Source organism: Urocitellus parryii, chromosome 7, assembly GCF_045843805.1.
Source record: "Urocitellus parryii isolate mUroPar1 chromosome 7, mUroPar1.hap1, whole genome shotgun sequence".
Lineage (NCBI taxonomy): Eukaryota > Metazoa > Chordata > Mammalia > Rodentia > Sciuridae > Urocitellus > Urocitellus parryii.
In genome coordinates this window covers 140,005,177-140,019,384 of record NC_135537.1, presented here as the reverse complement: position 1 = coordinate 140,019,384, position 14,208 = coordinate 140,005,177, and the positions used below count along the sequence as shown (strand labels likewise).

General features: G+C 38.6%; 1 protein-coding gene across 1 annotated transcript in view; it reads right to left on the bottom strand.

Moving 5' to 3' along the window:
- The window catches only part of Blmh (bleomycin hydrolase), a 45,318-nt gene extending 32,995 nt beyond the window's left edge, over positions 1-12,323 (bottom strand). Inside the window, exons 1-6 of the mRNA XM_026388828.2 lie at positions 12,144-12,323; positions 11,643-11,840; positions 9,275-9,384; positions 8,073-8,214; positions 7,410-7,498; positions 4,772-4,864 (exon numbers count right to left, since the gene is read on the bottom strand). Coding sequence (XP_026244613.1) covers positions 4,772-4,864; positions 7,410-7,498; positions 8,073-8,214; positions 9,275-9,384; positions 11,643-11,840; positions 12,144-12,156 — 645 coding nt within the window. The 5' untranslated portion in view covers positions 12,157-12,323. The remainder of the gene's footprint in view (positions 1-4,771; positions 4,865-7,409; positions 7,499-8,072; positions 8,215-9,274; positions 9,385-11,642; positions 11,841-12,143) is intronic.
- Positions 12,324-14,208: the final 1,885 nt, after the last annotated feature.

Below are 14,208 nucleotides of genomic sequence, written 5' to 3'. Positions count from 1 at the left end.
TTTTTTCCACACTCTGGTTCCCTACTGCCCTAACTGCCTAGCAGCATTCTTTCACATATTCAAGACATCCCCATGCCGCATTACCCAGATATTCCACCTTCCTTGTCCTCCACATTCAACACATCAGCAAGTCTTGACAGTTTCATTTCCAAAATACACCCTGAAATTGATTCACTTCTCTCCATTCTCACTCTCACCAACCCTACCCAAACTATATAACCTCTTATCTATGTGACTAGAATTAACTTCCTATCTGGTCTCCCTGCTTCCTATCCTGCTGTTATACCCTCTATTCTCAAAACATTCAGAGTGAACATACTTTTTTTTTTTAGTTGTAGTTGGACACAATACCTTTATTTTGTTTATTTATTTTTATGTGGTGCTGAGGATCAAACCCAGTGACTCACATGTGCAAGGCTGAGTCTAAGCCCCAGCCCCCAGAGTGAACATTTTTTTTTCTTTTTTTAAAAATATTTTTCTAGTTGTCAATGGACCTTTATTTTACTTATTGATATGTGGTGCTGAGAATCAAACACAGCACCTCATACATGCTAGGCAAGCTCTCTGCCACTGAGCTACAACCTTAGCCCCAAAGTGAATATTCTTGAAGCAAAAATTAAACCTTAGCTTAAAACCCACAATTCTTACCTCATTTAGAATAAAATGCAGACTCCTTACCATGGTCTATAGGTCCTATATAGCATAAGCTGCTTTCCAGCTCCTCTACAAATTCTGTTATAATCTCTCCCAACCTTGCTTTCCAAGTTCAAGGCACATTGCCTTTTTTCTGTTCCTCAAAATTACCAGCTTTCTCCTATCTTAGGGCATTTGCACTTGATGTCCCCTGCCTGGTATGCTCTTGTTACTCAAGTCTTAGTTCAGATTTGACCTTAGAAAGGCCTATCCTAATGACCCTACCGATCATCCTATTTTATGTTCTTTTTTTTTTTTTGGTGTGTGCGTGTGTGTGTGTGTGTGTGTGTGTGTGTGTGTGTGTATACAGGGGATTGAACTCAGGGGCACTTGACACTGAGCCATCTCCCCAGCCCTATTTTATATTTTATTTAAAGACAGGGTCTTACTGAGTTGCTTAGCGCCTCGCTTTTGCTGAGGCTGGCTTTGAACTTGCAATCCTCCGCCTCAGCCTCCTAAACCATTGGGATTACAAGCATGTGCCACCATGCCTGGCCTATTTTATATTCTTTATAGCACATACTGCTATCAGATAATTTCTCAGTAATTTACTTTTGGGGACTGGGGGTGTGGCTCAGTGGTAGAGTGCTTGCCGTGTGCAAGGTCTTGGGTTTGATCCCAGCACCACCAAAAAAAGAAATAACTAGAAATGAAGAAAGAAAATCAAGTAAAGAATATAAACAGTTCTCAGAAATGATGCTTAGCCCCACTCAAAATAAGAAAAATATAAAATGAAACTACAGTGAGATAGTATTGCATATAAGATTGACAAAAATCCTACTGTTTGACAATACACTGCCCCGATAAAACTAAAGGGAAACAGGTTGTATAAGACATTGATGATGACAGTGTGAAGTGGTATAATCCCTGGGATAATCTGGCTTTACATTAACAAAATTATAAATGCATATTCTTTCTGATTAAAAAATTCTGCCTCTAGAAATGTAACCTATAGGTATATTTGCACATATATAAAATTTTATGTATATAAGATTATTTACTACACTATTTTTTTCAAACAAAATATTAGAAAACATACAGTGTCCATCAATTGGGACCAGTTAAATAAATTATGGTATATTGAGACAATAAAATACAATAGAAAAGAAATTTTTTAAATATGGAAACTCTTTAATATAACTAATTTTGGGTTGGGGTATGAGCTGGAAGGAAGAACATAGTAGAAAGAAGAATTTTCACTGTACTTATGTTTATGATATAAATTTTTAAATCAAAGAAGTCTTTAAAATAAAAATACAGATAATTATTCCCTTCCAAGGGAAACTGATTTTGTAAGTCTAGGGCAAGTCCAGTCCAGGCCTAAATAATGTGTTTTTTTGTTTGTTTGTTTTCTTTCCCTAATATTGGGGATTGAACCCAGGGCTGCTTTACCACTGATCTATATTCCCAGCCCTTTTCATTTTTTGTATTTTTATCTTTTATTTTTTAGGTATCAGGGATTGAAGCCAGTTCTTTACTACTGAGCCATATCACCAACCCTTTTGGAGACATGGTCTTGCTAAATTGCTGATGGCCTCACTAAGTTGCTGAGGCTGGCCTTGAACTTGTAATCCTCCTGCCTCAGCCTTCTGAGGCATGTGCCACCACAAACAGCTAATTTTTTATTTTGAGAAAGTCTTGCTAACTTGCAAGGGTTTGCCTTGAACTTCCTCCCGCCTCAGCCTCCCAAGTTGCTGGGATTACAGGTGTGCACTACTGTCAGGCCTAAATATTGTTTTAAGAGCTAAGAGCCACTGCTATACAATTTCCTAAGCAAATCAAAATGACCCTTCATAGCACTGACAAATATTATTTTTGGTCTCTGTTTTATGATTTGTTTTTAACAGATGGAGTTTTGGTACAGTATACATTAATAATCCTAAAGGGATCTGGAGATGGAAAGGAACACGCTGAGAAAACATTGCAATAGAGGTGACTACACTTTTCTAAAACAGATCTGCCTTGTCTATCACCTCTACAGAGAATTTGCCCTTCTCTCAGAAAGAATGCCTTCAGCATAAACATTCCATTCAAAGCAATCTGAGCTTCATGGTTGTTCATTTAGTCATCATTTTGACTTGCCCACAAGGCTAAACAAATCAAAGGTACTAATTTGTGGCTTTAAATGAAGCTAGACTCTTCATTACCAGAGAGTCAGGCTCAATAAAGAAGAGTCATTTGGGGAACTGTAAAGATTTAAAAAGATTTAAAAACCAACCACACAGAATTCTGTAGTGAACAGTTTGGGGAGAATCATTACATAAACAATCCTATAAAACATCTATGCTCAGGACTTGGTAGTAGGAGACAAAAATGTAAAATATATCTGCCTTAATTCTTATCAGTCACTTGCTCTTCCACTAGTCCTACGATTAGGACATGAATCTTAAATACATTATTAGTCCAAAAATCATTGAAACAAATATCCCAAGCCAATAGAAAGCTTATGTTCTATAAAAAGTATTATCTTGGACCTTTCCCTAACTGTCTGCAAAACTTTCATGCCTGCTGTACTCCCATTATCTTAAAGCATAAATGATGGAAGATTATGTAAGAGATATGCCCTGTGCAAGAGATACCATTCCAAGCAGTGAAGGGAAGAGAACTAGTATTTACTAGACTCCTGCTGTGTGCCTTGCATACTTATATTTAATTCCTTATACGACCTCATAAAACCCAATTAGGAAACTATCTTAAATCTCAAATTCAATCTCACATTAACTGAGCTACCCAAGATCATAGAGAGGGAGGGTGAATCTGTAGCCAGATCCTGCCAAGCACCATGGCAGCCCTGTGCCACCGGGCACAAAGAGGTCATCAACTGGGACTGAGGGGCTAGGGTACCAGAAGAGGTGTTTTGATGGGGCATAGGCTGTTTAGTAATAGAATCAGAGTTAAAATCCACGTACATCTAACTCCAAAGCCTGTTTTTTTCTTGCTACACGAAGACATCTTTCTGTAATAGGAACATTTAAGAAGAAAGGCAAATATGAGATAATTTAAATGCTTGTGGTAAATTAAACCTCATATTCATTCAATTGAAAGACAATGTAAGAAGAAAAAGCTATTATGTCAAGTAATGGGCTAAACATACTACACTTGAACAGAGATCTGAGAGCTTAAGAAACTTGTCACAGGAGACATGGCTCTTAGGTAAAGAGAAGAATAAAATTCACACAGTCTGACTCCAGAGACTATGCTTTCAACTACTCTTCTAAATACTGCCTAAAATTTAAAGGAAAACATTAGTGAAGGATAAGTTTTTTTTCCATTGCAGAAAAAAAAATTAACCCATTTAACTTCACAGTCTTAAAAGAAGGTCTACTAATGGGCCCAATGGCTGAAAAAGGTTCTTTTCTCAAAGCAATTTCAGTTTCATGTATATTCATTCTGGATATGGACAGTTAAGTAATAAAATTTCTTTACTGCTTTGACAATAAATACTTTGACCACCTTATATTTGATGCTTTTTAAGTTTTTCAAAAAGTTTTCAAATACATTATTTTAACTGATATAACCATCAACAGTTCCTCATCTTTATTCCTACAAAAACCCAAAAGTTCTGGCACCTACCCAAGATTCCCCACATCTCATGCCACTGGGTATATAATTCCCTTTACCTGAGATGGTCTTCCCTATTATTTACCTAGTAAATTCTTACTGCTCTTTCAAATTCTCCCTAGGTACCTTGAGCTCAATGAATTATTCACTCCTCCTCTAAGACCACCAATTCCTTTTTCACATATTTCAGCATAGGACTTATTTATAGCACAGGATTTATTATAATAATTCATGTGGGTTTTTTTTCCTCCCAAGAGACTGAGCTCCTTAAGAGCAGAAATGGGCTTTCTCATCTGTTTCCTCAATTCCAAACTCACAAAGGTGTTCAATATTTAAAAAATGAAGAATGAAGAACTGTACTAAAATATAATCAAGTTTAAATCTCAAAATTTTTTAGTGTAAAATAAGTATTTCCATTCAATTAAATATTTACTGTAATGACTACACTTTCTAATCAGTTTAACAAATGTTCTGAGTTCTTTAGAAGAATCACAAAAATCCAGATAATTATTATTACCTCCTCCATCATGACGTCCTGTGTAGCTGAGATTTCTCCCTTGGTTGCTCCACTGTGTACCAGGTTCCGTAGTCGAATACAGAATTCTCTCATCTATGATAGAAACTTATTCAGTACTCCAATAGTTATCCAAACTGTAAATAAGCCTAATATAAGACCAATGCTAGTTCTATTTTGAAGTATAACTTGGTCAAGACCAGAGCATAAGTAGAGAAGCAAATGTTTTTCTCCAATGAGTCTACTTAAACACATAACAAAAACAAACGAACAAACAAAAAAATACTTTGCATAAGACATGGATTATTCCCAAAGACTGCTAGATGTTTCTGCACTATAATTGACAGTAGTACTCGTTGTATGGACTTGGGAAAAACATGATTCCATAATGCCGTTCACCCTTAGAAAAAGCAAGAAACAAATGATTATGGCACTAGACTTACATATTTTTATTTGGAATTTTATTAGTTGTTCAAATCACCTTCTCTGTCAAATCACTATGAAATGACTGTGTCAACTTCCAATATAATTTTCAATTTTGTTGCTTTAAATTTTGAGAGATGCCCAAAATAAAGGAGAGTCTGAAATTTAACAGCATGCTAAGGAGGATCTTCCTCCCACTCAAAATGAAATCCAAAGTTATGCTACTAATGATCATTTAGCCTTTGGATAAGAATTCCCAGTTTCCTCTGTAGAAAATAACTTACTTCTAATATTGGGGAATATCTGTATTTATTTTAAAATGTCATCTTTTTCCCAGGGATGACAGATCCAATTTTAGCCTCAGAGACAAGGATAGTAGATTTTCTTAATTCCCAATTCTCAAAAAAGATGTCTGGCTAACAGAGCAGCATCCTTATAGGATTTATAACCTTTCTTGGTAAAATGAGTTATGAAGAAAGAAATGATTCATTAAGATAACTGACACAATAAAAAACAGTTCAAGCTGGGTGTGGTGGCACACATCTTTAATCTCAGCTACTTTGGAGACTGAGGGAGAAAGATTATAAGTTTGAGGCCAGCCTGGGCAATTTCGCAAGACCCTGTCTCAAAAAAATAAAATGATAAAAGGTACAAGAATATAGCTCGGTAGTGGGGCATTTGTCTAACATGTGCGAGACTCTAATTCCCAGTACTAAAAGAAAAAATAAGTTCTGTGATTATATCAAATCTTTAGTGGGCAGATAAATCATATTAATGTGGTCTGGGGAAGCCTAAGAACTCAGCAAATAGTTCTCTTTGGTTTTACTAGCAAATAAAGCTATCCTAACCCATATGTATAAGAACTAAGCAAGAGGCACATATTGAGCATGAGACTTTCCCCCCTGAATATCCATAAGAAAATATTAAAATCAACAGAAATAAAAGATATAAAAAAATTTTCCAAATCTCAATTATTTTTAAAGGTAATATGTAACCCCATTGCTTTTGATAGACAGTGACAAACTGTGTACACTGAAATAACCAGAACTCTTTTTAAAAATGAGTTAGGGGCTTTATTTTTTTTCTTTTGGTATGAGAGATTGAAGCCAGTAGTACTTACTCATTGAACCACATCCCCAGTCCTTTAAAAAAAAAAAAGTTTTGTTTTTTTGGCGGGGGAAAAAGAAAAAAGTGTATTGCTTTGTCAGCAAAGGAGATACACAAGGGACTCCTGTCTTGCCTGTCAGCAGGAATAGGGACTTTTTTTTTTGGTGGGGGGGTAGCGGGAGGTACTAGGGATTGAACTCAGGGGTACTCGACCACTGAGCCACATCCCCAGCCCTGTTTTGTATTTTATTTAGAGACAGAGTCTTATTGAGTTGCTTAGCACCTCGCTAAGTTACTGAGGCTGGCTTTGAACTTTCGATCCTCCTGCCTCAGGCTCCAGAGCCTCTGGGATTACAAGCAGGAGACCTGCAGAACAGAGGGCTTTTAAAGAGGTGACTCAAAGGCTACATTCCACATGTTCTCTGTTAATTTGGGATAGTTATTTCTACGATCTTCTGGTAGCATCCCAAAGTCTGGATTACTTCATTCCTATGGTGAGGGTGTACTCAGGGACAGATAACTCTGCCTAGAATGGGGAAGAAAGGTAATCCTATTTCCCCTAAAATTAAGGAGGGGGAGAGATTAGATAGGAGCAGGGAGAGAGGAAGAGAAAGATATGTCCACTTTAAAAATAAGTTGACATGGCAGAACAGCAAGGGTTATATTCAAAGCATAAAGTGGACCACTGTCACATTTCCCCACTGTCAATTTCTACATTCCATTTCTATGGAAAAAGGGATGACAACATCTCCAAACTGCTTCCTGCTGAAAAGGGGCAAAGTTGGGGGCAGTAATTTAAAGTTGGGGGCAGTAATTTAAAAAGATTTGAGACAGGTTCTCACTTAATTGCCCAGGCTAGCCTTGAACTTGTCATCCTCCTGCCTTAGTATCCCGAATTGTGGGATTACAGGTGTGTACCATCAAGCCCAGATATTGTTTTTGGTTTTTGCTTTTGGGACTGATCCCAGGCTAGACAAGTGCTTGGTCTGGTCTCCGACTTGCCATCATCTGCCCTAGCCTCCCAAGTAATTCAGATTACATGTGTGTGTAAGGTAGAAAATTTTAAGGTAAGTACACTAAACTCAATCCTACCCTGCACCACATGTCATACCTTGTGATTCAGAATATCATTCATGCGTCTGGTTGCCTCTGTTGTATGAGACTCAGGGAAGCATTTCTTAGGGACAACGCCATATTTTTCTAAAAGTAAACAAATTTTAGTGTTCAATTAGGTAAAAGTACACTCTAGTGTTAGACATTCTGTCAAAACTCTATTGCTTTTAAAAACAGGCTATATTTTGCTGTTCTAATCTAGAAAATCCAGTGCTTATTATTAATCATATTTTCCACGTACATATTCATCTACCTGTTTTAGAATTAATTCTTTTTGCCTATCATACTTTGCAAAGTGCCCAGCTCAAAGAGATTTCTCCATTTGACACTGTCAAACAGTTGCAGCTTAATGTGTGTGTTTTTTTTTTTATTATGTCAATGGACAAAATATTTTTAATGCAAAGTTAGTTCTATTTAACATTTCCTTTTTCTTCCTGACCCACCATTCCCATCTCCTTATCACTCATTTAAGAAAGGCACTTTATAGATGAGAACGTGAAATAAAGCTTCTTATACTAACTACATACTCTTCTTGAAGACGAATTCTTCTTTGTATATAACCACCAAAGAAACAGTCTATTCCTAACTACACTAAAACTCAGCTCAACTCAGCTCAATCAGGCTGAGTTTTAGTTTAGTTTCATTACAGAAAGGCTCTTACCAACAATATTGACAAGCATATCCCATTGCCCACCATCATTTGTAGGATTCATAAGCAAATACTGCACTAGCCTCCCATCCTCAGGCTCTTTTTTCTGGGCTGTGTCCACAAAAGCATTCAAGAAGAAATAACAACGTTCAACCTAGAGTAAGGAAAGATAAATAAAATTTTAAAAAGAGACAAGCAATAACTTTATTGGCATTATCAACACAATAAGAATCATGGAACTATCACAGATCCAACTTAATAGGTATTTTAAAACTAAAGTTGGGCTAGCGAGGAAAAAGGAAGAAAATGATTGGGGCAGGGTGGGGGGTAGTGTCTGTTGACAACTGAAGGGAGATCAGTAGAGTAGAGGAAAGGGGTCCAGGGAGGGAGATGGGGACAGAAGGGGAAATACTGAGGGAATGATATTTGTCAAATTCTATTGTTATATTGTGTATATATGAATAGGTAACAACAAAGTCCTCATTATGTACAATTATAATGCACCAATAGAAAAATAAGGGGGAAAAAAAACCCCACCAAACTTGGTAATTAAATATCAGCATCTAGTTACATAAGAATATATGAAGTCTCTTCTTATACTTGTATAATTATTCCAACATATTGTGTGTTTGTGCATACATTCTCATATTAAAATAAAACCTGAAATTTAGAGTCTTCAAACAAAACACATCTGATGCACACATATAATACACAATTGAAAGACTTTTAAATGGAAAAACGTAACTGTTTTTCAGTACTACCCAAAGAAGGAGAATGAGGTCCTAAGAAGACCAAGTAACTTAAAGAAGTCAAAAAGAGAAATGATTGAAAACACAATTTTAAATCTTAAAGAAATAGGAAGTAGTAAGATGAGCCAGTGAATTTATCATTTCATGGCAATAAGAAGGCATCTACCAACCAAAGCAGTTCTGGGGGATGGGGTATAGCTCAGTAGTAGAGCTCTTGCCTAGCATGTGTGAGGTCCTGGATTTGATATACAGCACCAACCATATCTACACACACACACACACACACACACACACACACTTCTCCCTTCAATAAGAGTCAACTTTTATTACTTTGGAAATCAGAATAAATGGTGTTTCATCTATAATTAAAGGGTAGACTATAATTGGAAAAGGAAGAAATGAAGAGGAAGTCCCTACCTAGGTTGATAACAAAACAAAAAGAATCTTCCAAGATCAGTCCCATACCTTGTCCCAGAAAAATAGGTAAGATTGACTAAACTCAAATTCTTCAATATTAAATTTTTTCATGAATGGAAGTCTCATAACATTCAGACAAGAAAAGATCCAGCATCGCCCTGAAACAAGAAAGCAAAACTAGAAATTATGATGAGTGCTCATAGATAATATTGCTTCAAATATATCTCCCAATACTGCACTGCACCCATGACAAATTTGGACAATTAAGACTAAATCACAAAGAGCAGAAACATTAAAAACAAAAAGACAGGTAGCAATTACTGTATGTCAAAGTGTGTAAAGGTTTAATATCTTTTAAAAATACATAGGTATTATGTTCTACAACTAAAAAAAAATTGGAAAAAAAAACAAAACTATTACAAATCACCTAAAAGAAACACCACTAGAGCCAAGCACAGTGGCACATGCCTGTAATCCCAGTGACATGGGAGGCTGAAGCAGGAGAACAGCAAGCTTGAGGTCAGCCTCAGAAATGTAGTGAAACCTTAAACAACTTAGTGAAACCTGTCTCAAAAGAAGAAACAAAAAGGGATGAGGATGTAGATCAGTGGTAGAGCACCCCTGGGTTCAATCCCCAGTACCACACACACACACAAAAAAAAACCCAAACCTGATTCAATCAAATGATCTATTTAAGTATCCCAAACTGGCATGGAATGAGAGTAATATCTTCACCTGATTGTACTCTACTTAAAGATAAATTAATAGTGTGCACATCCTGAAAGTATTTGAATCCTTGAATATAGGGTAATTCTCTTTGTGTGTGTGTGTGTGTGTGTGTGTGTGTGTGTGTGTGAGAGAGAGAGAGAGAGAGAGAGAGAGAGAGAGAGATAGATAGATAGATAGATAGATAGATAGATACTGGGCATTGAACCTAGATGTACTCTGCCACTAAGCTATAATCTTAGAACTTTCGATTCTCCTTTCTTAGCCTCCTAAGTTTCTGAGATTACAGGTGTGTACCACTGTACCCAGCTAACACTCTTTTCTAAAGGAAAATTTGGAGGGAAAAAAACTTTGACTATTTGGTTGTAACTTTTTACAGATATGAAACCATATTCACATTATATGGATAAGTGAGAAAGACAGGTAGTTTATCTAAAAATGTGTGAGGTATCAACTCATACTAAAAATACACATAGGATAAAGATCTGATAAATTTACAGAGAAAAAAAAAGAAAAAAAAATTCCTGTTGGTATTTTGCAAATTTTCTATGTTGAACAAGAATAATTTTGTAAGAAAAATTTTAAATCATATTTTCAAAAGTTATAAATGTCTTATATATCCATACATATATATACAAATATACACATTTCCAGTAGAGAGAATCTAGATGAACTATTAAATGTGAAAACAAAGTACATAGTTCACGTGCTATTTGTAAGTAAAAGAGTCACAATGTATAAAACCTGACCTGTTGACTTGTTCCAGATTAATATTTTCAGGCTTTCTGCCAGACTATGTAAGATTACTGTGACATTTACCTGGATCATTTGTAGCCTGACAGCACACATCACCCTAACACACTTTCTACCACAGCAAAACATTAATTATTGTAAGGTCATGATTTTTTTGCCTTAAAATTAAAAAGTCAATGTTACTGAGGTATAATTTACATACAATAATACACCTGTATTAGTTAAATGTGCATTTTCTGAGTTTTGACTGACTCTAGATAAGCAGTAATGTGCTTTACGTTAATATAGATAGAAAAAGTGTTTTCTGGATGGAGAAAAGAATTTTCTCCATTTGTTGTGAGAATGTTCTTATGTAGATCCCTTGATAACCAATATTTCACTGGAGCTGTTATTTCTGAGTGGTGCTGGGATCGTAAAACAAGATTTTTTTTTAACAAGCAAGGCAGGAGAACTGAATTTTCTTCTGTATTAGGAACTCACCTATTGGTGAGAATTGACCCTAAGAGCACATTAACTATGAGGAATTTATTTAAAAATCTATTTCTATGTGTTTTCTATTTCATGTATTTATATACACTTTTACGGCAATTGTGGGCATGAACATTTTTGCACGGTCTGTTTTGTGACCAAGGCACAGAGGCATCTGCAAGACATGGAGCTGCAATCAGGTAATATCAAAATAGAGTGTGACCTGCGCTCAAACAGATGACCCCGAACTTGTCACTTTAGTGCTGAAACTAAATATACTAAGAAGTCACAGATCACCAAAACAAATCTCACAGGTTAGGCCTCCTTTTACCTGTCTATTCTCTAGGGACTTTCATGTTCTTTCAATGCAAACTTCTCTCCTGCTAAGACCATTCTGAAGTAAGACACCAAATTGGGACACTGTCAAAAAAAAAGTCAAGTCAAGTACGCAAGAAGTTCAAAGCCTTACCTGAGCTCTTCTGGTTGGTGACCGGCTTGCCTTCCTGAGGCACAACGTGCTGGAACACATGCTGAGCACCCTGTACTGTGGCCCTCTTCAGACAGATGTCCAGCAGGTCGTGGGTGGTCCCGACATTTTGGGCGAGTACGAACTGAGGGTCAGAATTCAGTTTCTGAATCAGAGCAGCTACCTTCTCCGAATTCAGTCCTGTTGGGAGACCAAACGGGATTTTTAGCACCAAAGGGGCTGATCCGAGGCTCCCACGTCCCGGGTCTAACTTTGTAAGCGCATCCTGAGGTGGTGACCACTGCAGCCTGGAAGCCCTTTACCCAATGCTCCTCCAAGATGCTGTCTCTCTCCGGGCCGCTCCGGGCCGCCCGGAAAGCTCCATCCCCTGCATCGCCCCGGGTCCCAGCCCTCTGGCCCTCTGCGCCGCCGGGCCTCACGGGTCCAGCGGAACCCCCAGGGAGGACTCCGCCAGGCACTCGGCGGAGAAGAGCTGCGCCTCACCCGCGTTGTTCATGGTGCCCACGCTGTCCAGCAGGGTAACGTTAGTTTTCGGGGGGGGGGGGGTCTTCAGGTGAGCACTGGGATTGCACCACGGCCAGCTGCCTAGGTGGCCCAACCTGGCTCTTGTACCCGGAGCGCCGGAAAAAGGAAACCCGCTCGGTGGCGGCTGAGGCCCAGAGAAACGGGGTCCGCGGAGGGACAAAACTCCCCCCTCGCGTTGCTGAGTCAGCGCCTTCGGGGGCTGGCCCCGCCCGGGGGAGGGCCGACGGGGCCGCCTCGCTGACGCGTGCGGTGCGGCTGGCGCCCCCACTCGGGCGGGTCCAGAGGCTACTGCGGCCCCTGCTTGCAGCCGCGCAGTCGCCGGCGCTGCCCACCGTCAGGCCTGGCGGCGCCAGCACAAACGGCCATCTGAGGTCCCCCTTTCCCGGCCACAGGGGCTCCCGCCCGAGATCGGTCGCAGTCGGAGGAGGGAGACTGAGGGCTTCCACCCTGCGCCCACACCCTGAATATTCTACCACCGAGGAATGACCTTTGGAGAAGCCAGAACGGGCGCTGGAGGCGTTGGGAAGGAACCGAGGGGCCCACAGTTAGGCTGGGGCTTAGGATGGGTTGGCACGTCTCGAGAAATCCAGCCAAAGACTTTTCCTTAAGCATCCTTTGCAGACCAGTCACTGCATTTTCAATGACAACTTGTTGCTTGGATTCTAGTTAGAACCAAGTTCCTGTATTTGAAGGGAAGTTGGAACCCATCCCTTTCCCACCCACTCAGAAGCTACTATCACGGGTTCTACAAATATACATCTGCTCATTTCAAGAAAACTACACATTCTGGGCTCCCACTTAACCCAGCATGTACTAAAGAGAATGACAAGGGTTCAGTCATCAATACTGTTTTGCTAGCCTCTCTACAAAACCTGTAAAAGATGTCCCCACCGCCAGGCTTTCAAGATAATTCAGCAGCTTTCCAAGATTTTGGGGACCCACAGGAGATAAAACAAGTACATATATATTTGCCTTTACACGGAAACTCTGCCATACAAAACAATAAGAATTTTCTGTGGAATCATAATCTTGGTTGTAGATTGAAAATCATCAATAGTTTTAAGGAATTCTGATATCTGGAAAGATCTGTATTCAGGCACCAATCAGTCATTTGAGAAATCACTGTCTTTATGTCCCTAGAGGGACAGAGCTGAAGTTTGGGATATAACATAGCAACTGTCTCCAAGGGGGGCCCATTAACATCTCATTCTTGAGACTCTTCCTGTATCTGAAGAAAAGAAACACACTAAAAATTGTGCTGAAAGAAACCACCACTCCTTTTACAAAATGATGTTCAAGCTTCCTGCCTAATTAAAAATCATAAAATTATATTCAATATCTGTCATATATCAGGAACTGGGCAAGTTCGCTGATGATATGAACATAAATTAAAAAAACATAATTTTGCTCTTAAGAAACTCAATAATGTTGTGTGAAAAAGATGCAAAACAACTTTTAGAGAATCTATTAGAATACCAATGGTATGGTTGGAGAAATGGTGAGCTGTTAATTAGAGTCAGGGTGCCTGAATGAAGAGGTGACAAGGCTAAGGGGTGTAGATCAGTGATAAACTGCACGCTTAACATGCATGAAGTCCTGGGTTCCATCCCTAGTGGATAGGATTTTACAAGGCAAAGACTGGAGAAGGGAATTCTAGACACCTACAAATGTACAGAGACATTAAAGCACATGGCAAAATCATGTTCAAGCCACTGTGTATCATACTGATGTGGTTAAGAACAAGGAACATGTTGAGATCAGAGAGGCAAGATGTAGGACTGGAAAAGTAGGTTTGGGTCAGGATATGAAGGGTTTTATATGCCACACCTGAACATCTGGACTTTATCATATGTTTAATTAGAAGCCAAAATAGATTTTTAAACAAAGAGCAATATGCTTAGATCTGTGTCAAGAAAAATCTTCCGGCAATGAGGAGGGTGATTTGAATGGGAGAGATTCTAGAAATGGGGAAACTTGTTAGAAGGCTATTCCAGTATTGCACTTGGGAGATTAACAAAAGCCT